Here is a 26,914-nt window from a genome sequence, read left to right on the forward strand (position 1 = left end):
CAGCAGCCTCTGAACAAAAGCAACTGATTTTTATCTGAGGAGACTTCTACAAATCAGAGAGTTGATGGCAGAGTAAACAAACAATGCGGCCTCAAACAACACAGTTGAACATGCAAACGGTGACCTTATTAAATTGTTCAAAGAAAATCAACTTTTGTTTATTTTCCACAAGTTTGTTTATGTTTTATTTGATCACTTTTATAAAAAAAAAACAAAGATAAAAAAAATAAATTATACATAAATGATTCAAATTATTGATTAAACGTGTTTTGTAATGGATCACGTTACTAACTACAATTTTTGTCATGTAATCTGGAATCCGTGATGGACTACTACCCAACACTGTGTGTGTGTGTGTGTGTGTGTGTGTGTGTGTATATATATATATATATATATATATATATATATATATATATATATATATATATATATATATATATATTGTCACTGTGGTGTTTGGTTTAGTTTGTTTTCATTTGGACTTGTCTGCCCGTCATCACGTCACGTGTCATCTTTACTGTCATTATAAGTTCAGCCTTATCACCTGTGTCATCGTCATCTGTATCACCTGTGTTCCGTTAATTGTCATCTGTGTTTGTATTTAAGTTCCGTCTGTTCAGTCAGTCTTTGTCCGATCTCAGTTGTAGTTAGTGTGTTGCTGTCCTGTATTTTAATCATTAAACCTTTGTATTGAAAAGAAACCTTCTTCTGTCTTCTTGCAACCACCTGTGACATATAATCCTTTAAATATTACTTACAAATTAGTCCATTACTGATTCCAAGTTACATGACAAAAATTGTAGTTAGTAATGTGATCCATTACATGTTTTTAGTAGTATAATCGAACTACTTTTAGAATACAAAGAGAAAGAAAATATATTCTATTCTTTGTTATCAACAACATGAAGTGCATTAAACACAAGGCTTCCCAAACTGGGGTTGGTGAAGGAATGTAGTTATTTTTTTTATTTTTATTTAAACAATATCCTATGACAAAGAAGAATTAGGGAGTATCAATCAATTATAAATATGTTTTGCCATTGTGTAAATAATTTGTAATCATGTAATCAATAAAAAAGTAACTGTTGTCTGAAAATGAGTTTTAAAACTTAAAATAAACTAATTACAAGTTAGTTTTGGATTTTGACTATGTAATCCAGATTAAACGGATTTCTTAAACTATTTTAAACCTTTATTAAAGTAAACTTTTTAGATTTATCCAGGTGTTGAACAGGCAGGTTTCAGTTCACATTGTCAATCTAATAGTCAAGGAAAGAGTGCTTAGTGAAATTGAAAAGCTGTTATCCTGTTTTTTTATATTTTTTTATGTAACCCTCTTAAAGCACCTCACTTACAGTAATATACTTCAATATCCGGATTGTCAATTTACTGTAAAAGAAACAATGAAAAAATGCAAATGCACAACCTTTCATGACTAACATGACCTGCTTCAGTTCCTCATTCATCTCAGTGTAACATCTCAGTAACACTTATTCTTATTCAGAACCTAATGGCATCTTATTCAGTCTCCAAGGATGATAAAGAAATGGCAAGATCATTAATGGCTGGTTTCTCTGATTGTAATAGTTATTAGCAGTTTTTTTTTAATTATTATTATTTTTTATTATAAATAACATTGTTTTGAATTAACATTGCATTGTATCTGATATAGTAGGGCCTACTGTAATAATATTAATTAACAGGTTGCGATTTCCTCATCATTTGCAAAAAGGACTTTTGTTTCACTGACATCACCACCAGCTCTCCGCAGTTCTGACTGGATTCCAACTAGGTCAGTGGTGTATTTCTCTCGTCGACCAGTAGAGGGGGTCCAAGAGAAATATGACTGATGCCCAACCTGAATCTTTTTCTTTCTTTTTTTAATACATAAAATCATTTAGCCTATTATAAGTGATTAATTCTCTCTTTCTTCCTCCACATTATAAATGTGATTGAAAATATAAATATATATTTAAAACGAAAATTGTAGCCTTTAGCCTAAGATAGGCTACCATTCATGAGGATGTGTAAGGACCGCAGCCCAACAGCTGTCATTACTAGAATTATAATTAATAGATATTCGTAACAAAGGCTTATAATAGTAATAATTATATGAATCAGTTAAAATATAGGATGTGAATGTATTATAACATGCCACAGGGTTTAGAATAGCAGCTTTAATTCAAGTTTCTCCTCTCTGTGTTCTTATAGATACCTAAATATAGCCTGCTGGAGATCACGCCGAACGCATTTTAAATGCAGTGATAACGAGTCTAATCGATTACCGAGCGCCACTGATAGATCCGTTTCTCTGAGTCAGACGGTTGCTGAAGATGGAGGAAGCAGGGGAAGGGAATCACTATTGCTGCGTGTGTATCGCACTGCAGTGGATACACAGTATTTAAGACGCTGTCTGTAACTCCATATCAGATGAGATGGAAGTGTGTCACTTCGTGCATCGCTAAAGGTAAGCTAAAATGTCCGTTTCGAATGTTAAGGTTTTCCTTTCTTTGTTTATAGCCTTTATGCATCTGTATGTTCTGTGTTTTGACAGGTCCAGGAAGCGTCTGGATCAGGGTGCGAATTATGGGGGAGTTTGACCCCACCTACCCCTAAAAACAGGTCAAAGGAAAAGGTGTGGGTCTCAAAGTTTAGTTATATGTTAATGTACTTGCTTTTCGTCAGCGTTTTCGAACAACGTTTCATTAACTATTAAAGTTATATTACAAGTTAGTCCGAGTGTGCTTAACGGATCGCTCGCGAACATAATTTGAGGTAACCATAGCAACAGGTGTCTGTTTGCTCGCATAAAACTATAACGTTACTCTGATTGTTTATCACTTCTTATATAATTCGTACAATGGCCTTAGTCACTTTTTGTGATTGTGAAATTATTTGCCCCTAACAGTGTGCAAATTGGTAAAGGAATTTAGAAGAAATCAACTTTTTTTTTTTTTTTCAAAAATGTCTGCAGGGTGCAATCGGGTGAGATTGTTTTGGCGCCCCTAGCGCGCATAACTAATCTTAAACTTTATATTTTAAAGACGCTTTAAACACAACTAGATATTTTTGTGATATATTTGTGATAAATTACGCCAGTAGGCCTACGAATGTTTTGTTAGCAATACAGCTCCTCAGGCAAAAGCAGTTCGCAAGCGTTATTTAGCGCACTCTTTTAATCTAACTAACGTTAGTTAACAAAACGTTTGAAAATGCCTTTTAAACGTATAGCCTACTTGTATGAAAACAATAATATACTTTTAAGACCCCCTCCCCCAGCCTTGTCATGTTGCACCCCCATAATTCGCACTCTTATCAATATTTATGACTCGTGTTTGTAAATGTCCGTATTTATTGCGCATCATGACGCGTCTGCAAAGAGCCTGCATTTAAATGCATGTGAATTAGCCTACTGTCAGCGTATGTGTCACATGAATACTGAGCTGCACATGAAGCATATAGAAAACACGCACACACTCATCCCACAACCTTTGATGGACTGTCAGACAGGTGGAATTATTGGGCTCTAAGCCTGTTGTAGGCAGTTCCCATCATTTCCTTATTTATGGCTTAATTCCCTTGGAACCGGTGGATCCAGTTGAGTATTCGCCCCAGCCTGACACCGATTGACCCAGGTGTTGAACAGGCACAGGTTTCACTTCACTATGTCAAAGCAGTTTCAGATCAGAGGAAGAAATCTAATAGTCGGGGGGAAAGCGCTTAGACGCGTGTGAAATGGAAAAGCTGACGGGCTTGTTCGGCGCGAAGGAAGTCACCAAACGATAGAAACCCAAGAAGCAGCTTGCTTCCTAATTTTTTTTCTTCTTCTTTTTTTCATTTTTTTTTTTTTTTTCATTTGGGGCAAGATCGTCCCCTGTTTGTGACCAATATGAACTCCAGTTGAACATGACAGTCATCAGAGGACTTCATCATCACAGTAGGCTCTGAAAAGACTCGATCTGTCATTGGAAATAATTTCACGCGTTTCTTTTTCTTTTTTTTTACGCAAGGATTTCTTTGGACACTTACTTGCGTTTTCACAGGGGGGAGACCAAACAAAAAGGTAAAAGTTTCATGCAATCATCTTTAATGGTTAACATTTCGTAGAGTCTTGTAGTTCAATTAAAGTCCGGAAAGACTTCTTTCTATATTATAATGTTGGTAGGCTATTTATATATACTTTTTTTGACATTATGTATTCATTCTGCTACATACCTCAAGTGACATAGCCCAAATACAGTATAATATCATTATATGGTGACGCTAATTTTTGTCCGGATCTAATAACTTGAGTAGCTATGTGTATGTATGTATGTATGTATGTATGTATGTATATATATATATATATATATATATATATATATATATATATATATATATATATATATATATATATATATACACACATACATACATACATACATACACACATATATGTATGTGTATATATATATATATATATATATATATATATATAATTGTGGGGCTTAAAGTAAAAAAAAAAAAGAAAGAAAAAAGAAGACATTGTAACTGTCCGAAGATTGTAAATATGTATAGAAATCATTAAGGTTTACGTTCTTAAAAACGTTGGTGCAATTAGTTTGATACAAACTATAGTATCTAAAAATCAATTTTGAGATATTATTAATAAAAATGTGTAATATTATTAATGTTTTAAAAAACAATTAAGTCAGGTTGCCATAAGCATGCAGGAAGCCATTTTGTTTTCATGTGACAACCTTAAAACAGAGACCCCTGTAGACCCTCATTACTGTCATGAATGTATTCTGACTTTTTTATTAAAATATTTTGTTCAGGTCAAATAGAGTTACCCTAAGAACACTTTTTTGATATTCATGAATCAAAAATAATTTACAAATAATTTGTAAATGTTAACTTGAAAATGTGTTTAAAAACCCCCAATGATGATGAGGATGATGATATGGTGTAGGTCCTTGAAAACTATTTTAGTACTTTTTACGTGAGGGTTACACCACACACACCACATTTTTGTTTTCCTGTTTAAATGGTACCCCCCTCCAAACATGAACCCAATGATTACATTTCTAAGAACATGTTACATGTGTTTTGCATTCAATTTTTAACAGTTCTCTTTTTTTTTTCCCCCGGACATCCTTATTCATCGTTGACCGCTATAATGCATGTAACATCCATTGCATCTCAAAGGGTTTTAATTAGATGAAAGTAGTATACTGATATTCAGGTATTGATCGGGGACGGTTGTGTTTTGTTGTTGTGCTGGATGGTTAAGGTTGTGCACACGCGTGCCGTGATCGGTGTGTATGTTAGGGCCCCTGGAGAAGCGCAACGCCATACACCATACATAGGGCCAACTTCACTCCTATTGCTTTGCATGCCATTTCATCACGCTATCATTGCTTAGTGCTTTTAATTTGAGGTGTAATTTCTTGTACTAATTTGGTTGTATTTCCATATCAAGGAGCTGTAATTTGTGTCTTGTTTATTTCAGAAACTTTGATCAGGGTCATAGTATCCAGGTGCACTCTTGTGTAATGTCAGAGTATTCCTCATAATTTATGGGATTTCAGGAAAGATGGTTCATGATATTGTGTAGTTCCTGATTTGATGAGGGCTTAAAAGTTGACTTTATGATTTATTATTGTTTAATGTACTGTATGTGTGCACATTATAGTTAATTAATGTTTTAAGGACCGTGCATTGCACGAAGAGCAGAAGAGTAGAGAGATAAAATCAAAAATGATTTTCATACTCTATTAATAAAACAGTTATTTTCTTTCTAGTGCATTTAGCATCTGCGATTTATTAAAGCATAAGAGTGTGCATTTATTAAGCTGCTTAATTGGTTTACGTGATACTTAATGGGTTTAGAAATACTCATAAATCGTAAAACTAGTAATTAAACATTTTAAAGTTGAAAAAGAAAACATATCACATTTCTCTTTCCAAACCTGACCCAGTGCTTGTACATGCCTTAATATCTGTCATAAGTGAGGTTCTATAAGGATCATTTGGGAAGAGAATATATTTTCACACGTGTACATTGAGCCATTTTTGTACTTTCCGTCCGGCAAAACATAAACAGCATACAGTAGCTTATTTGTGGTATTTCATAAACGTCACAGAATTGCTCATTTTATCTGTCATCACAAGTTAAAATTACATTCCTCCCAGTCCGTTCTAGAATATTAAACAAGTAAAATCATATTGATGCTGTGCTCGTTTTTCTGTGTAAAATTTTGTGATGATTTCATCTGATTGCACTAACATAAGCCTTAGATTTATTGTTTTAGTTTAAATTAATTAAACCTGTATAGCTTATAGAATCAGTTATATCGTGGCTAAACGTGTTTCTATCCAGCAATGAGGCCAGCTTTACATGATCTGATGGACGATATGCTGTTCATCAGAAAAGCATCTTTGATTTTTACAGCTCACTTGCTCTGTCCAAACATTTAATTTTAGACTTGTTTTAGAAGGACCTGAAACTCAGTGAAAACATGTCAATTTTCACACTTTGCATGTACCTTTTTTCTGCCTAGCCAGGAAGTTGACTTTATATGTTACTTCCCTAATACTTCACAAGACAATTTAAATGTTTAAATAAAACATGTTTTATTTTTAAGATTATACATGGCAGTGTTATAGACAGTTGCATTCAGTTCAGAAGAGCTAAAAACTGTAATAGAAAAGTTTAACATTGAGAAATCGTACATTAGTGTCTTTTTTTCACAGCAGCTCGTTTATGTGCCAGATGTACTGATTTTTTTATTGAAATATTTATTACAAATGAACTGTCGACATTGAACGTCTAGTGGTGTTGCATAATTTGGAGGAAAAACAGAACATTATTATATAATTCCGTGGTTAATAATTTTGAAAGACTAAAAAAATACTGCAAATATTTAAAGAAACCTGTGCCAGTAATGTTTCATTATAGAATAATGCAAAATCCAACATCTAATTTATAACTCCTCTTCATTTCACAGCTCTGCCCCCTGAATATGGACATGGAGGCGTCGAATGGCTATATTGCGAGTAAGTAAAGTATTTGCATACATCTCAATGGCCACTTTCAAAAAAAAAAAAAAAGAGCATTCTTTATTTAGCACATAAAAGCATGTTAAATTGCCTTTTTTTTTATGTCTGCCAGGTTCATTCAAAAATGTGTTTTAACCTTTATAGTGAATTATTGAATGCATTTAAAGTATGCAACTGTATAACTCTGTTCTACTAGACGAAAGCTAATTGGAGACAATGAAATATTAATATGAAAATAATAGCACAGTAATAGTTCTACTGTAATCAATCAGAACACATACAGACCTAAAATAGCCAAGCAGTTCCGTCAACACAATGTTTTTATCATGTCACCTGCTTCTCTGTTTCTCTCATGCTGCGTGTGTATGTGGCACACACTTCATTAGGTTTAGACTTAAGCCCATTGATAAGTGTCTTTTTTCCCCTGACGTCTTAAAATGAGCGACACATATTTGGAACAAGGGTTTATCAGGGAATGCTTTCTTTAAATAAAATTGAAGACCTGATGAAAAAAAGCGTATCTATTACTTTTCATCTTTTTTTTTTGCATTGCAAAAATATTTTGCTGCTTTTTTATTTTATTTGAATTTTTTACATCTGTTGATTTATGTTAGATATGCTATCTAATTCCGTGAGCACAGTGGGAGTTTGTCTGCAGCTGTTAAGCCAGTTCTGCTTTATGAATATGTGCAGTAGTCAAGCACACTAGCTGCCCCCAAGATCCAGTTGAAAAGCATCGACTCTTGGCTCCCCTCGAGATTTGTTATCTGGACGGGGCTTCAGTACCAGGTGCACAGTGGTACCTTCAAGCCCGTTAACTCCCCCGGCAGATTCCCTCAGATAGAACATGCTGATAAAACGTCCCTCATCTAAAAATTCTTGCAGGTGTCTTGGAAAATGAAAAGTTTACAGTTTAACTTGGTTCCATAGACTCTTGAAGGCATTTTTCCTTTCTTAAAGGGCTCGTTACATTTTAAAAGCATGAATGAACGTCGAACAACACCTGGTTTTTGAATAGCTTTATCACGTTTCAGAAAACGTAACTCTTTATAGTTCAAGAGAATGAAGTTGTTAATGACTTGAAGCTGTGCTTAGATGTGTCTTCACAGCAATATTTTGCGTTTTTCACATCATTTACACATCTTTTTTTTTTTTCTTTTCTGGTTTAAAACCACTTGCTGATAGTTTCCCTCAAAACTAGGAATAGTCAAACAGCTTGCTTTCCTAAAAAGACAGTTTTAAGTTTGTCCATCTCAGATCACAGGCTAAACCTTTTGTACAGTAAACTGCTATTGATATGCTAATAAGACCTCGTCCCCTTCAGTGTGTCCTTTTAAAGAGCAGTTCAGCGTTGGCAGGTGGCGAGGAGCGTGAGTGGGAATGTGTTTTGTGTTTGATGTGGAAGGATGGTTTGGAGGTGTGTGGACGGACAGGATAAACCTGATCCATGCTCGAACTTTAGCGTCTACGACATGCCACAACCAATCACTCTCTTTCCTGGGAGAACCGATCCTGTTAAAAACTTTTCTTTTTCTTGTCTAGTATCGCCACTTTGGCACAGAACCTGCCTTCAGGCTCCACCCCCACTAATGTAATACAGCCGACGGCAACCATGCTGTCCAAATCACTTCAACGTTCTATAAGTCATTGAGTTTAGTGAAAATATTTGCACACGAACACAGTCCTTTTTTGTAACCACAGTGATTTCAAAGTCAACATGAAATCCAGATTGGCCAATGTATCATTTATCAAATGGTTCATGTTTTTTTCAGAAAAATAAATAAACTTTTTTCAGTATTTAACATCCACTTTTTATGATTCAATCAATACCTCATGAATAAAAATCATTTTTTCCTTCACTGAATATCCCATTTTGCTCTGAAAACATATTACAGAAGTCATAGGTGTTGCTATTTACGTTGATTTTAACCCGTGGGCCACTATTAAAAACACCCCCAATTAGTTTCCTCATCGATCCACCAAAAAAGTGCATGGAACAGTCCATTCTGTAGGTTGCTGTTTGATTTGTATACACAGTCTCAGCGAATGAGTGAATTGGGATCTGATTCTGACTCAGCACTGTCATAGGCCAGACCTGTAGTCACTCCAGTAGTCTCCAAAGGGCCTACGGATTTTCAGCATGCATCACTGCATGGGGGCAGATGGTAGCCTTATTAATATGAACCGTATGCTGTAGGCCGTCATTACAATAGAGCTCTAGGGCCATCAACAATCATATGTGTGGGAATGTCAATGTGATTTATAGAACAAATTAAACAACGTGGAATCATTCTAAAACTGAGAAAACCACATATTAAAGTGCGTCAGAGATTGTTCAAATGATAACAAAGCCAAGTGCACACTGCAAGACTGCATAGTTGGGAAGAAAGACCTATAAAGGAAACGAATAGAAAGAATTTTAGCGTAATTTATAATATGCCACCATTCAAAAGTTTAGGGTCAGCAAGATATTTTGTTTTATTTTATTATGTTTTTTAAATTAATTTAATACTTTTATTCAGCAAGGATGTGCTAAATTGATCAAAAATGACAGTGAAGACATTTATAGTGTAACAATCTATTATACTATTTATAATACTGTATGTAAATACTATATACATTTCTATATAAATCCTGATCTTTTGAATTTTCTAGAATCCAGAAATAAATGTATCATGGTTTCCACACCTCAACCATTTTCAACATTGCAAATAATAATGTTTCTTGAGCAGCAAATCAGCATATCAGAATGATTTCTGAAGGATCATGTGACACTGAAGACTGGAGTAATGATGCTGAAAATTCAGCTTTGTCATCTGAGGAATAAATTACATTTTACAATATATTAAACAGAAAACAGGTATTTTAAACTGTAATAATATTTCACTGTATATTACTGGTTTTACTGTATTTTTGATCAAGTAAATGCAACATTGGTGAACATGAGAGACTTCTTTCAAAAACATTAAAACATCTTACCCTAAACTTTTGAACTGTGTGTGTGTGTGTGTGTGTGTGTATAGATGGGGAAGAGAAACATCTAATTGACTTTAAAGTCAACCTGTGAGTCTTTAAATGTGCACATGTTGATAAGCTTCGGTCTTGTTGTATGCGCTTGGCATTAGATATATTTATCGCGGTTTTGTTTAGATGTGGGATAAGAGAACTCTTTCAGCCGCTACCGTACAAGAGTTTAGTTTGCTCTCACAGATCTTTTTTCCTGAGAACCTCTCTCATGCCGGGAGGCCATCAGACACAGCACTCTGTTATGGAAAATCCTCCCCTCGGCTGTCACTCAAATCGAAGTGGCTGCTTATTTCCCGTTGCCAAGGGACTGCCGGTTACCTGAGATTTCCCTCAACCCCGGCACCGTAACCGGAGACGGGCTTTGGGATTGTGTCATTGGCTTCGTCTCCCCGAGTTGCTCTCCCTGTCAGAATGACAGTGTCTGTCTGCCAGCTTGACAGCACAGATATCTGTCGCCTGATATACCTCAAAGGCCCTCATTTACTGATTCATTTACTTATCACAAATGTAATGTTTAAAATCTTTTTAAAACCTTTATAGTTCATGAAGGGTGGTGTTTGTTGTAGTAAAGTAGTAGTTTAAGGATTGAACAAGGAACTGTTGATTCACAAGAAGAACACAGACAAATGAATCATTAAAAATGCCACGAATACTGTTTTAGAGCCCTTTGGCAGACTCACTCTGCTACCTAACAAACCTGTTTAAAGGAGGGACTAGATTTAGTACATTGGATAGAGATATAACAGCCAGCTTAACGGTGACATCCAAGGTACTTTCCAGTCATAAACGTGGAGTTCAAGGAATGATCTAAGCCGTAATACTGCCCTTGGAGGTTGTGTGTATGCATAATGCAAGCATTAAGAGCTGTCTAATGTTGTTGCCGTTGTATTGAGTGTTTGGCTCTGAAGGGGTCAGTGGGTAACGGGATCAGGGAGCAGGAATCGCTCCCCCAGAGTGGACACGTTGAAGCCATATTATTTCCCAAAGCCAGTGCGCGGAGAGATGAGGAAATCCAATCTGAATCTTAAGGATGTGGCTGAAAGCTTAACAACCCCTCCACAAATGAGTTGATGGCTCACCGTCTCTGTAAACTGAAGTGTTGAGATGGTCATTGACCCTAGAGAAATGTCAGCTCTGGTAACAGAGACGGGTGGTATTAAAAACAGTGTGTACAGTACCTGTAAACCATGGGATATGTTGCTCTCCTTTACCAAGGTATCAGCAAGTATTATAGAGCATCATAGTACATTTTAGATGGACATCTGTTGGAGTATTAAACAGTAGGGTTCAGTACTGTGCAAAGTGAATACAAGCAGTTGTTGTGGAATCTAATCAGTCAGATTAATTCAGTCATTTTATTATATAAATATTTCTTTAATTGTTAAATAATATTCTGACTGAATACATATATATATATATACTGTATGCGTGTGTGTGTAAATATTATATAATGTAAATATACATAACATATAATAATTTTTTTTTAAATCATTTAGTTCAATTAATCAGTTAATTTAGAACACATTTTTTGGATACCTGACAAAACATTATTACATTGTAGGGAGTATATTTGACTTTAAAACCGTATGATTAAGTATAGAAAATAAAGAGTATTAAGAAGAAGGCTACATTAGGAAGTAGATTTGAGATTTAAACAGAAGGCTACATTATTTTATTAAGCAAGTTCATCTTTGCTCTAGACTAGAATATAGTCCCTGTTGTGTAAGAAATAACATTATGTTATGAGTCATAAACAGTATTTAGTAAATGTTTTACTTCATATCTGTTTCTATCTGTGTGTTTATCATGGCTAGAACACTGTATTAACCATTCAGCATCTCAGACCTGAACTGTTTTAAACAGTAGATTGCAGTAAAAAAGTTTAAAGAACAGTATTCAGTACAAAGCATTAAATAGTAGAGCACGGGTGAAAGTATATTAGAATAGAAATGACAGTAAGAAATGAATCTTTTTGTTGCAGTTATCCTTGATTCTGTTTTATCTTTGAGTGATAATCAAAAAGCGTGGCTTTTATAAGAGAGTTGTTCCTTGAACTGTCTGCTCGTATAGATCTGAGTTCGGAGCTGCATTTAGCCACAATAGCTGTGCTGCCTGGAGCAAGGCAATGTCCTCAGTGCACTTGTTTCTGTCTGTCTCCTAGGTAACGGCGACTGCTCTCCCAGGAAGGAGAACTCGAGAATGCTGGTGGACCTGTCGACCAGCACACCCAATGGCCAGCATTCCCAAAGTCCTGATTCCCCTGCTGGTAAGTAGGCCTGTCTTCTATCAAGTCCACTCCCCTCAATGCCTGTTCCCATTTTACTTTCTTAGATGTGGTGCATTGATCAGCTTAAAGGGATAATTCAGCCAACAATGGAATTTCTATCATCATGTACTCACCTTCATATTGTTCCAAACCTGCATTTATTTCATTCTTAGAATGGAAGAAGAGACATTTTAAAAAATAATGGGTAAAACTTTGTTCTGAAAGTCCACTTTAGATATTCGACTGACTGTAAGTAACTTTGCAACTACATGTCAATTTCCAGTCAGTAGAGTATTATTAGACTGTCTGCTTAATATCTGCTTGCACTTTATTTTAATGGTTCTCCAACAGACATTCTACTAGCTATAAGTAACTTTGCAAGTACATTTCAACTTATTACATACCCCTAACCTAACAGTCTACTAATACTCTAGTCTAATAAAAGGTAGTTGACATGTAGTTACAAAATAATGAGAGTTAGTTGACCTGTAGTTGCAATAGTTAGTAGACCCTTACGCAAAGAAGATATATTCCCCCTATATATGAATGATCAATATCTAACGGTATATTTGAAAATATACAGAATAATATATTGGGCCCTATCTTGCACCCAGCGCAATTGACTTTGTACACCGACGCATGTATCATTCCTATTTTGCACCCGCGCACAGCAGACTTTTCCCTCCACAGACGCATGTCGGTAAATTAGGAAATTAACTTGCGCTCCCGGGGGCGGTTCAGCACAAAGAGGAGGTGTGTTCCGGCGCAAACGTTCCCTGGTGCTATTTTGCAGGTTTAGAAAACAGTTCCGCCACTGACCAGGAAAAACCTAGTCTGAAGTCAGTGGCACGTTGCGCATGTTATTCATAAGCTATTTTAAGGGCACATGCTTGGCCATAATCAATGTAGCGTGTGCACAACGCGCATGCACTTTGCTTATCTCATCTACACACAGACGCAGCAGTTCTCATTTTTAGAAAACCATACACGAGGGAAATCATTGTTGTGTCCATGAAGATGTGAAAAAATAGCCGTAAATCTAGCTTACACATTTACCCAAATTTTTATACGCCTGTTTAACCGAAGCTAATTTGGGTGGGTTTCTCCCATCCCCATACAATGTCACTTCTCTGTGTTTTACGGCCCTGACGAGAACGTCGGTCTCCTCAGCTTTGAACCGCTCCTGGCATGCGCCTGGCAAATCTGCCGTTATAATAGCAATCCGCCATGAAACAAGCGCGCCTGCTCTTAAAGGAGAACTCGGCAACTCTAGCGAACTCAGTCACTTCTTCGCTGATTTTTCCTTTTGTTGTCGCATGTTTTCCCCACGAGCTCCCCCTACAGCTGTGGGGGGGGCGTATATTTCACAACACGGTCGTAAAAAACTCACTCGCGGCGGCCTCCTCCCCCTCTCTACCGCTGCTCATGTGCGTTTGTTTTGATCGGAGCAAGCCAACTGTATCGTGTGGAGCTATGTCTACCGAGGTGGGTAATCTGGTAATACATCATACATGCTTTTATGTCGAATTGCTGTAAAGCAATTCGTGTTTCGCGCTCGTGCTCGTTCTCGTTCTCGCTTCTCACGAGACTTCCAATTTCTATTTTGCCGGGACGGTAGTCCCCAAGTTGCAAGGTTGGTTTTCCGCCTGGGAACGCTGGGGGGAGCGGGGAAAGTCACCAATATCACCAGAACAGGTTGTTTAACCATCCAAATGAATTCTAGACAGTTTTATTAAGTTTAAAAAGTTACCAAGTTCTCCTTTAAAGGGAATGTGAGATGTCACTCTGATTGGTTTATTTCATGTTACGCCCAAACCACACATATGAATAATGAAGCAACTTCAGACCAACCCATTTTAGATGGAGTAATTTATACCGCCGGTATAATAGCAACAGCGCCTAAGACCCACCCACAAAGTTACTTGCGTTTCAGATCGTTAAAATAGGGCCTATAGTGTTAATTAGGTCAAATAAAATAGATTGAATAATACATAGGGAATTGCCGCTTTTCATATATTGAAAAATATGTGACAATATATTTACTAATATATCATAATTTATGTAATTTTATATTCAGTAATACACTTTATAATATATAGATGAACATGTGATAAGATATGGTACTGCATATGTATAAATATATTGAACATATATACTCATGCAGTATAAACACATACACTATCTAGATATATACAATGTAGTATATTTCTTATATTTTATAATTATTTACATTATAAATGTTTGTATAAATGTTCAAGCTAATTGACAAGCACAAGCACAGTTGTATGTACTAAAATATTTAGAAAATGGACTATCACTGTGCTTAGGAGTGCACAGCCATTACTTTTTTAAATATAGTAACATATAGTCTTAATGGTGCTTGGCCAATCGTCAGTCTAACCACAGGCTCTACTCATGCTGCATGCTGGAAACTATATGCATGTGTTAGTCATTCTGTGTGTGTGTGTGTGTGTGTGTGTGTGTGTGTGTGTGTGTGTGTGTGTGTGTGTGTGTGTGTGTGTACAAACATTCACATTTATAGGGGAACATGGATGTGCAATATATGTACACAATAAAGGATAAAACTTTATGAATATTGCGAATATTGCAAGTAATGCTATTTTTGTCTTCATTTCTAAATACTTTATATGTACAGCCATAGGCTACATGTTCAATGCATATATTGCAGTATATTGAAAAATATAATCACTAGTTTCCCATATATGGAAATGTATTATGTAATATATATCATTATATTTTGCAGTATATTATATTTTTGTTCCAAAAGGATGATGTCTAAATTATACTATCAAAATAAAGTGTAACCACATAATGTGCTGGTCAGTCTTTTTCATAACTAGAGCTTTCAAGCTTCAAAAAGGATCCAAAAGCACCATCAAATTGTCATAAATGTGGTTCATATGACTGTATCCAAAGTCTTAAGGCCTGACAAAGACCTTGATTGGTCAAAACGATGTAATTTAGTGTTATATAAAAGTTTTATGGGAGCAGATAACACAGTGTGTTGGTTTTTCCCCCCTTTTTGGACCGAGCACCTGCCCAATTTTGAATTGGTATATAAATCCTTCCAGAATTATATAGTATCCTTATATGATGAAAAGAACACAATTTCAGTCGCTATTCAATGAAAACATCTCTCACAAATGCGCCAATGAGAGCTTGGGTAGAAGTAGCAATGTCTGGTTCACAAGTCATTCTTTTAGTCAGATTTTTAAATTAATCTCTTGATTTGGTTCTTAAAACTTGTTTTAAATGATTTTTTTCATTTGAATCAACTCACTGACTAAATGATTACATTGCAGCAGCAACAGTTGTCACGTTAAAATCTTACTGGAGAGGAAGATTAGATTAATAATGAATTGATCTGTTTTTCACACAAAGCTCTCACATGGCTTCAGAACATTAGCACATGCATCGTATTTACAGTATTACTAATTTTACAATATTTTACAATATTTTACTGTGCTTTGTTTCCTTTTCTAAGCTTGAAAGAGTTTTAAAGCTTGAAACAAGGGTGAGTAAATGATGATAGAATTGTTTTTTTTTGGGTGAACTATCCCTTTAACATGAGAAAATGAAATACAGTCTCTCACTTTCCAATGCAAAATATATGAAAAAGGAGAAATTAGTGAGCATTAGCTCGCAAGGGAGAGAGGAAGGACCTTTATCTCGCAGTATAAAAAAAAAAAAAAAGAAGTTACAGCTTTATCTACGATCTGACGGGATAGGCCCACTCTGTGACATCTCCCTTCCTCAAAATCAACTACTGGTTACGATGGAGGGCTTGTCAGTTGTCAGCATGAGTGTGCATGAGAAAAGGGAAGCGTTCGCCGCCGAAGGATGGAGGCACAGACCATGATCCCAGATTGAGATTGTTCTTCTAGATAATTTATTGGTCATGTTGCACAGGATGTTGAGAAACATGTTACTGGGTAAAGAGAAGTCTGACCTACAAATATACAGTTTAGTTAACCCCATGCTTGTATGCAGAGATGGAGGGATGCACAGATCTGCACATGCATACAGAACAGAATGTATCTACTGTATCATTCTGTATAGAACTTATTCAAAGGAGACGTCAGTGCAAGCCATAATTTAATATTCAAGGGTTAGACATTTTGCAAAGGTGAAATTGTAATAGAAAGAGACCTTGGAGTTAGACTGGCACATCATTTATGCATCCGACTATGTTGGTTTACTCTGCTTTTGTACTGTGCCTAGTTGATGACTCTGGTGTATGGATCCCCAGCACTGAGTGCGTTTTGTTCTCATTCATCTCCTTTGATCAGGATTCTGTATGTTGTCCCGGCAACCATTTCAAGTTCACTCAGCTGCAGCCATCATAGATACTCCATAACGTGTACGGTATAGATAGTTATCGCTATAGAACCGCAAGCAGCTGTTTTCTGATGGCATGATTGACAGAATGGACAGAGAAATAGGAAGAAACATACAGTACGTCTCGACACATTGAGGTAATGCTGTTCGACTGTGATGTGTTGACAGGATTGCACCTTGTTTTTTTTTGGGTACAATTTTGTAATCACCGAAGCTTGCGATTGTTCTTGCGAGTCATAAGTGTTTCTTTGAAAGTGAAGATCTCTTGTGCAATATTAAGCAAGTACGCCTGTAATACTTCATTGGAAGTGCCAGCGAGAGAAGTGAGGGTTATCTTGTGGCACTGCCACACAGCACTTAACTTTCAAAAGCTCTGCGAACCTGCATGTCACCGTGTGTAAACAGTCTCTTAATCAAAATGGGACGTTTTTAAAGAGATGTTTGAATGTAATTTAACTGTAACTTACTTATGCTAATCTTTGTTTCTGTATGTATAACACTATTTAGAGGGGATCTTCTAAACGACTATACTGAAATAACGTCCTACTGCAATTGTTTTAAAATAAAACCATTTTAATTACCTTTTTATTATTTACCATTTTTAAATGGCAATTATTATCCATTATATATATATATATATATATATATATATATATATATATATATATATATATATATATATATATACACTGAAAAAAATGATTCATTGACTTAGTTGAATTTACTAAAAAAAATTGTTAATTGTATCCACATAATTCATTTTAGCTACATTTAAACAAATGCATTACGTTGAACTAAGTTCAACTTAATGCATTAGTTAAAATGTAGCTAAAATCAATTGTGTGGAACCACTTACGATAAAAACATTTAGTAAATTCAATGAATTTACTGAAATCATTGAATTTACTAAAACAATTTATCGTAAGTGGTTCCACACAATTGATTTTAGCTACATTTAAACAAATGCATTAAGTTGAACTTAGTTCAACGTAATGCATTTGTTTAAATGTAGCTAAAATGAATTATGTGGATACAATTAACATAATTTTTTTTAGCAAATTCAACTAGTCAATGAATCATTTTTTTCAGTGTGTATATATATATATATATATATATATATATATTCTATATAAAATAGATTGAATAATACATAAGGAATTGCCGCTTTTCATATATTGAAAGATATGTGACAATTATTTACTAATATATCATAATTTATGTAATTTTCTATTCAGTAATACATTTTATAATATATAGATATACGTATGTGATAAGATATGCATATGTATAAATATACTGAACATATATTTACTCATGCAGTATAAACACATACACTATCTAGAGATATACAATATAGTATATTTCTTATATTTTATAATTATTTGCATTATAAATGTTATATATATATATATATATTCAAACACACCTGAACAAGCTAATAAAGGTCTTCAAAGTTCCTAGAGAATTGCAGATAGGTGAAACGGTGGGTAGTTTGATTCAGCCTGGAACAAACAGTCACTAGCTTCTGTGTCTTCAGCAAGTGCTCTGTGTGAAACTGTCTCTGTTTTTTGTTGTTTGTCCACAAGCATAAAATATCTAGACAGGAGTATGGCGAGCAAACAGCTTTGAACAGTGTGTTTGTCCCTGCCCTCGCTTCATTACGAGTGGGGACACACGCGATTCATGTGTTATTTGTTTTGGAGTAGAGCATGCAAGGTCAGCTCTAGTAAAAGGGGGCTGACAGTGTTCATTCATAAATTCCCGAAGTGTAACATATGCACTATCCAGAGTTTTAGCTCTGCTCCTGTTGACTTTCTTCTCGAGGGAAGAAAGTCAATAAAGATTGACTCGATTCTGTGACTCGATCTCGGATCTTGCGTGTGCCGAGGTAGCGCGTAGATTACGGGACTGCATAAGAGTCTAGTTGCTCGTATCTCGCGTTTGCCAAGGCAGCGCATAGATTACGGGTTTGCAATAAGAATTTAGTGGCTCAGATCTCGCGTTTGCCGAGGCAGCGCGTAGATTATGGGTCTGCATATCTGCAATAATAATCTAGTGGCTCATCTCGCGTTTGCCGAGGCAACGTGTAGATAATGGGTCCACAATGTATAATATGCGCAGGGAACAGAGCAGACTGGAATTTCCCTTTCTCTCGTTCTCTTATGATTGTGTGCAAACTAATTATGTATGTTTTATTGTTTGAGATTATAATATGAAGTCTATATTAATATACTATATTCAGCCATTCACCTAGACCATTTCTACTTCTCTGGTTGATATTTGGCTGCATTTAATTTGAGAAAATTAAATATGTACTAATCTGATCTTTGAGGAGTTAAATGTCTGTATTAATATACTATTCAGCTTTTTCATCCAGACCGTGTTTACTTGTCTGGTTGATATTTGGCTGCATTGAATTTTTGAGAAAATTAAATATGTACTCATCTTTGAGGAGTCATTTAATTCTGAGGAAATAAATGGTGAATTCCCAGGGGGTATTGGATAACATCTCATTATATGGTTTCCACCTCCCTTCAGTGCCCTCCAGCGAGTTCTGGTCTAGTAGGTTTTGGAGCAAGAAGTACAGAATCTTCTGCGTAAGGAGGCTATAGAAAGGGTTCCTCCTCCCAGCAGGGAGTCAGGGGTTTACAGCCGTTACTTTATTGTTCCAAAGAAGGATGGAGGCTTACATTCAAACAGATTGTGTCATAGATTCAGTCCAAGGACTGGTTTGTCACGATAGATTTGAAGGACGCGTCCTTCCATGTAGCCAACCATCCTCATTACAGGAAGTCCCTGAGGTTAGCTTTCGGTGGCGAAGTGTGCCAGTATTGGGTTCTTTACTTCAGCCTAGGTAAAACTAGGCTAGTCACTCACTGTGAAACAGTTTCAGATACTGGTGGGTCTCATGGCAGCTGCATCCAACGTAATAACTTTTGGCCTCCTGTACATGAGTCCCTTGCAGTGGTGGCGCAGAACCAAGGGGTTTTCTCAGAGGAGAAATATGTTTTGCATGATCAAGGTCATGGGCGATGCCTACGTGCCTTAGTCATGTGGAAGAAACCTTGGTTCCTCACCCAAGGCCCAGTGTTGGGGGCTTCTTGTCGTTGTGTAATGCTGACGACAGATGCTTCCTTCACAGGTTGGGGGGCGATCATGAGTGGTCGCTCGGCGCAAGGTCTATGGCAGGACCATCTACTTTCTTAGCACATAAATCAGCTAGAAATGATTGTGGTGTTTCGAGCTCTCAAACACTTCCTCCCAGACCTGAGGGGCCATCATGTGCTTGTCCGCTCTTACATCATCAGGGTGCGTCACGTCTGTATGCATTTCCCCTGATCTCTTTGCTCCCGGGAGTTCTGGAGAGAGTTCACCGGGACGGGGCCCATCTTCTGTTAATAGCCCCGTTTTGGTAGGCCCGAGTATGGTTCTCGAACCTAGAGTCTCTCCTCGACGGCTCTCCTCTGGAGATTCCGCTCGGGGGGGACTTTTTCTCTCAGGCGAGCGGGTTGAGCCTTCACCCCCGCCAAGAATTGTGGAAACTTTGGGCTTGGCCTCTGAGGGGGCCCAGCTCATAAGTTCAGGTCTCTCAACTGAGGTTGTTGAGACCATCCTCCACTCCAGAGCTCCCTCCATGAGGAAACTCTACACCTTGAAGTGGATATTATTCACTTCCTGGTGCGGAGAGCACCAGCTGGACCCACTTATCTGCCCTGTGGTTGAAGTGCTGGAGTTCCTGCAGAAGCGTTTCTCCGCAGGTCTATCCTCCTCCACACTAAAGGTGTAGATGGCGGCCTTAGCTGCTTACAACGTCCTTTTAAGTGGTGTATCCTTGGGGAGACACCCTCTAGTAACGTTTCCTTCATGGCACTGTGAGGTTTCAGACCAAGAGACTAGGAGTATGGCTGCTTCTAAAACATTATTGTCAGGAGTTTGCCTCCAATATGTTTGTGATGTGGCGGGATGTTGCCTAGCCGCACACGTGAGGTTTTATGACCTTGACCTCGGCTCCACTCCAGAAGTGCAGGTGCTTTCGTCTTAGTGTGCACAGAGATTTCACACGGACAGGCACTTGTTACTATGGCATCATGGGTATATTGTTCCCACTGTGCCTTGAAAGGGAACGTCTCAGGTTACATATGTAACCCTGGTTCCCTGAAGAGGGAACGAGATGCTGGGTCGACCTGCCATACTCCCTGGATGCCTGTGAGCGACTTGCTCAGAAGCTAGTGACTGTTTGGTCTAGGTATGCTTTATAGTTTCCTGGGCGATGACGTCACATGACGTTCCGTCACGCCATTGGACTGATTTCATACGTGTTTCATGACGCAGTCACACAGAGGGGTTCCCACCGCGTCTTGACGCAGCATCTCGTTCCCTCTTCAGGGAACCAGGGTTACATACATAACCTGAGACATTTTTACCAAGATTGCGTGAGGAGAAAATACAATTTCGATAAGATTAAAATCAAATTATGTTTGTGAAATAATACACATTTACCTCCTCAGGGAAAACTTGTCCCTTTCGAGTAGTGTTTATGAGTGACATCGCACTGGTTTTAGAGTCCGCAAACAGTAGGAACTACTGAGCTTTTTTTTAGGGGGATTAGAAAGATTTTAGTCATACTTTCAGACTGTGACTCAAATCTAGCGAAACAGCAGAGAGGTTTGCCTAAGGGACAACACTCATACTGTACGGATGGGAAAGACGGAGGTGACTCAAAGCTCAGTCTCAAGCTCTCGCCCAGAGATTAAACTCACAGTAAAATTACAAACAGGTTTGTCTGGATGGCATAGAGAGCTGCCTGCTCTTTTTCCATCTGTCGTGAAACCTGGAGAGTGTGCGTGGTTGAGACGGAAAACTTGCGGGCCGGGCTGTCGCGTGTTTACGTGTCGCTTTGTGTTTATACGTCCCTTTGCATGTCTATTTTTGTCACGCTCTGTGTGTCTCTGCGTGTGGGGGTGGCCTCCCTGGAGGTGCTCGACAGCCTGCGCACGGAGATAATGGAGAGACCCGCTCAGTCCAGACCAAAACGCTGGCCCGCCTCCTCTTCTCTGTCTCCCACTGTCAGTCATGTAGAACTCCACCTGCCCACCGTTTGCCTCCCTTCTCTAGAGACTACAGCTGCTTCTGTCTTTTTTTTTTTTTCCTGTTTGTTGACATCCCAATGCTGTTTCATGTTGGAGAACAGATTTCTTGGTCAATGTGCTGTCATAGTAACGAGTGACTTCAAAAGAGTCTTGTCACAGTCTTAAATCACACGTTAGTGCTTGATCATGTGTATGGAAACTACTGTAGTGTGCAGTGGGTGATGTTTGGCTTTTGTGTTTTGTTCTGTTTGAAAACTTGTTTAAAAGCTTGAGTTTTTTCTTACAGCACGCACAATCAAACAAGAGGAAGGTACTGAGGAAGAGACGGAGAGAAGGCCCAGTGGTCCAGATGAGGCGGGTCACAGCGGTGAGGAAGGTTCTGGATTGGAGGAGCACATGATTGACAGTCCAAACAACTTACAAGATGCTGGGCCAGGAACAGAAGTGCAGAGTGACACGGGAATAAGACTGCCAAATGGTAAATATAATGGTAAATATTAAGATTATACGGTTAAGATTTAAAAAAAAAAACTTTCTAAATATCAGGAAAAATATATACATTTATATATATATATATTTAAAGATATAGTCTAGAAAATCTTAAAACCTCATAGAGAAGTCATGGAACCTTCTAAAGGAAATCTGTCTTCTAGTTTTGCTCTGGTCTAAAAATTTCATCAGCTAGGTATTGGTCTTTGTGAGGGCTTGAGTAAAACGAGCTTGAGCTAGAATAAAACTTGCTTGTAAGTCAGCATACATTTGCATAAAAATGACAGAAAAGGTTATGGAAAAGTCAAAGAATTAAGTGTGGTAACCCTAAATAAAATGGAAATTTAAAAGATAAGATATTTTAAAAGATACATTTAGGTTATGTGTACTTTATAATATAATTAGAAAAACAAAAAACAAACAAAAAAAAAAACATTTATTTTAATTATATCATGTCCATTTTATGCAAGGCATCATAATCCAGCAATTCAAAGTGCAAATGATTTGCCTAAATTTATTGTGACACATCTCAAGTAAGTTTCAACAGAGAACATTTCACTGACTTCCCATTAAAATAACAAAACACTTTCGTGACCAAAGCTTGTCACTCATGCGTTCTTCCTTTTTTCAGTGTTAAAAGGGTGTGGAGCTTGTAGCTGCTCTATAAGAAGACAATAGTTAAGACTAGGAGTTATTCTCAGGGAAAGCATCCCAGGAATCCTCCACAACCTGTTCCCAAGCCCTTGGCTGACGCTGATAGTGCCAGACAACACGCTAGCAGTAAAGAGTCATATTTCACTTTTCCAGGTTTTCATCTCTGCCCACAATGATAGAACGTTCACCTTATCAAGCCACGGCAGCACCCTGACGCTCAACGTGGGGTTGAATAAACGAATGATTTAAATTTCTGTTTGTCCATCAAATGTGTTTTAGAGTCACAGGCTAAATATAAAGCAGGTGCTCACGCAGCAGATCTGATGTATGACTAATCCAATTAATTCAACATAATTGGGTTCCCAATCAACAAATTGTATCAAAGAGGCTTAGCGTAGTTATCATAGCTGTGAAAGGAATTTTTTGAGATGAACACTCATAAAAAAACAATCCTTAGTGCTCATTAATGCCAAAAATGGCAATGATGGAGGTCACATGGTATAATTTACGCGATACTATAGTTGTGTACCTAATGACGTGCTATACACTATGCACTTATAAAATAAGAACGTATGCACTATGTATTCAACTGTGTAGTGTATGTACTTTAGAAGGTTGTTTTGTCATTCAGCACCAGAGTCCTCCTCCGCTACGTAATTAATGCTGTGAAAGTTGAGTACATAAAGTACTCAACATAATATAAAATATGAGGCCACACTGAGACTTCCACAAACATTTCAGATTATGCCACAAATGAGTCCTTTATATAGACTGATAGGCTGGCAAATATATTTTACAAATCCTACACCATTTTTTCTATTTATATCAAGGCTGCTATTCAAATGGCTTGTTACTTTTATATTCAATATATCAGCCAACCATGAGCGGAAAAAGCAATCCCTGCATGTGCTGTGTGGTAAACAGTATATCTAAAAACTGCTGCACAGAAAAACACTGCAGTATTTATGTTTATTAACATTAGCTAAACCGGTGATAAGTATGTGTCTCTTGTTCGTGACTCTGTCCATCAGGTGAACGGCCGTTCCAGTGTAACCAGTGTGGGGTTTCATTCACTCAGAAGGGCAACCTGCTGAGGCACATCAAACTCCACACGGGAGAGAAGCCCTTCAAATGCCCGTTCTGCAGCTATGCCTGTCGACGTCGTGACGCCCTGACTGGACATCTGCGCACACACTCAGGTCAGACCACCACAACTCTGCACATGCTATATAGAAGACATGTATGGGCGGTAGTGTGGTATTAATGTGTGCCATAGCTTAAAGAATTATTGCTATTCTGTGGCCACAGCTAACATGTTCTGGAAAGACTGAGCAGATCTGTTCTGTCCTGAGGGACGTGTACAGACAGCCTAGCAAACACTGCGGTTAGGCCACCTAGGACATGCAGTTGTGTTTGCCTGCAAGTCTTGCGCTCCACCAAAGGAAATGCTCTCTGTCAACCAAAGGGAAGTGTCGCTTTGGTGAAGCATCACACTCTAACCCACTTTCATATCAGCCCACCATCAGTTGTCTAGTCCTCATCATTGAAGATCCGGGTCATACGATACCATCAGCGCTCAGCTCGGGACTTCACAAGCTGTCACTCAGGGACAGGCTTGTTGAAATGCACAGGGAGAGCAGGAGCGGCCTATCACTCTCATCGTGTTTTTCTGCCTCTCTTCGTCTTTTGTCATTTCCTGTTTTGCAGCTCTAATCACAGCGCAGGGATAGTGCAGTTTTATAGGCCAGGCAGCTGATGTCTGTGGTGTCCTGTTTTTGTGGGCAGAATTTATGAAATAATTCTTAAAGACATAGCTACATTTTGGTTTCACATATACGCTGATGGTCGTAATGGGAGAGCTATTTTAGTCTTCAAAACAATATAATTTTATATTAAATACACTACCATTTAAGAGTTTGGGGTCTTTATGATTTTTTTCTTTTGTTCTTGAGTCTCACCAAGGCTGCATTTATTTGATCAAAAACGCAGTAAAACGAAACAATTGTGAAATATATGTTTTCTATTTTTATATATTTTAAAATGTAATTTTATTTTTGTGATGGCAAAGCTGAATTTTCAGCAGTCATTACTCCAGTCTTTAGTGTCACATTATCCTTCAGAAATCATTCTAATATGCTGATTTGCTGCTCAAGAAACATTTCTTCTTATTAGCAATGTTAAAAACAGTTGTGTTGCTTAATATTTTTGTTTGTAATTCTTTTTTAGGAGTGTTTGATGATTAGACAGTTGAAAAAAACTTTTTTTATCATTATAAATTTCACTTTTGATCAATTTAATGCATCCTTAAATGCGTCCCTGATTAATAAAAGCATTAATTTCTTTAAAAAAAATCTTGCCAACCCCAAACTTTTAAACGCTAGTGTAAATTGTCTATGCTTGAATTTCTTTTCAAAGCTTACATTTCTATGGAAAAAGAGATGGTTGGCATTTTGTGTTCTGTAATCTGGACAAATGATAGCAACTTTGAAGGAGCTAAAATAGGCTACCAGTTTTTTATTTTTATTTTTATTTTTTTATTTTTTATTTTTTTTTAACCATTTTTTGGTCACTATTTACTTCCATTTGTCTTATTTCACAGTTTTGATGATTATACTATTCTTCAAAAATGTCATGAATGGTCATGAGACAGTAGGAGTTGGTGTATCCATACTAGTAGTATAGATTCTCCATCATTTAATCAACAAACTATGCAAAATATGTGGTGTGTGTGTCTGTGTGTTGTGGTCTATCATATTGATATCAAATGTCAGTGCGAAAACTTTTACCACCAAAGCCTACGCACCCAACTAGCTCAGCGTATAAACGTTTGTGGCCAATGAGAGTCATTAAATAATTTGCATATCCATTTCTATAGGCATTATTAAGGAGATCCCACAAGAAAGGTTTGTCCTTCCACAGTGTGAGATGTGTAGTTGTTGCTAGAGACGTTTTAATGAGTAATTTGAGTACTATCACCTGGGGTGGTCTCGCCCTTTTTGCCACAAGTCCTTCCCCACTCCTTGGTGTCCCGTCCGCCTTCCCGGCAGCCACTTCAGCTGCAGCAGAATGCGAGGAACTCAGCAGGTTTGACGACTTCTTGTGCAACGAGCGCCACATGAAAGGACTCATCCTCTTTTGGCCCTTGGCAACAGGAGGATTGGTGGCAAACAGCCCAGGAAAGTTACGTTGAGAGGGAGTTAAAACATTCAAACACGTTTGCTATCCAGTCGTTGACGAATGGCTCTCGCTGAAATCCATATGCATGCACAGAGACCACAGACATTCTCTAAAAGATGAAACTGAAACAGCATATATTGTACCACAGTTTTAGGCGTGATTCATAATGTTGGTGACTTTTCTTTGGGTTGCTTTGGCAGCTTAGTAAAATAAGAAACGTGAGGTGAGGGGCTAACGCTTGATTCAGGGAAAGGATGCTTTGAGCCGGGTGAGTGTTTAACTACCAGTTGAGTAAGTTGAGCACTTTTGCTGATGCTCTACAATTGATAGGCATTTACTTGAAATGAAATGTCATCCTCATCTCACTGTTTCCTGTTTTCAACCCGAATGGATGCGGTTTAGAGGGCTTTAATGCATCACTATGTGCATGAATTTGCATTTGAATAAGTGCTTAGACAGGGATTTTTTCTAAATCGTCCAAACTCTGGTACAGGAACTCATAGGGTTTTGAATGGCTGGTATTAATCGATAAAACCATTGCTTTTCTTTTGCCCCGAAACAGTTTGCATTTTTGTCTCCATCGCATATTAGCATGATTGCCTGTTCCAGACTTTGCAGCTTGCAGGTGTTTTGACAGTTCATTGAACCAAACAGTTCAGTTCTGTTTTTCCATTTATAGGCTATATTTGTCTGTGTGGATGCACTGTATCCTCTTAAATGTCTGCGCAAACCATTTCTAATGTGCTGTCATGCACACACCCATTTATTAGAAATATTGAAACTGTGACAAAAAATGTCACTTTCAGAGCTC

The 26,914-nt window shown here is 37.4% G+C and overlaps 1 protein-coding gene across 10 annotated transcripts in view; it reads left to right on the top strand.

The window, feature by feature from the left end:
- The first annotated feature begins 2,276 nt into the window (after nt 1-2,276).
- Nucleotides 2,277-26,914, top strand: part of ikzf2 (IKAROS family zinc finger 2) — a 31,843-nt gene continuing 7,205 nt past the window's right edge. The window contains exons 1-7 of one of the 10 annotated variants that reach the window (XM_079882043.1): nt 2,279-2,467; nt 2,555-2,635; nt 4,011-4,063; nt 6,990-7,038; nt 12,230-12,334; nt 22,070-22,261; nt 23,958-24,125. In XM_079882043.1, the coding sequence (XP_079738169.1) occupies nt 7,005-7,038; nt 12,230-12,334; nt 22,070-22,261; nt 23,958-24,125 (499 nt within the window). In that variant the 5' untranslated portion in view covers nt 2,279-2,467; nt 2,555-2,635; nt 4,011-4,063; nt 6,990-7,004. Of the gene's footprint in view, nt 2,480-2,554; nt 2,636-4,010; nt 4,064-6,989; nt 7,039-12,229; nt 12,335-22,069; nt 22,274-23,957; nt 24,126-26,914 lie in introns of all 10 variants that reach the window. The other 9 variants (XM_079882039.1, XM_079882034.1, XM_079882036.1 and 6 more) reach the window with 9 other exon arrangements.

This window comes from Squalius cephalus (assembly GCF_949319135.1).
Source record: "Squalius cephalus genome assembly, chromosome: 9".
Classification (NCBI taxonomy): Eukaryota; Metazoa; Chordata; class Actinopteri; order Cypriniformes; family Leuciscidae; genus Squalius; species Squalius cephalus.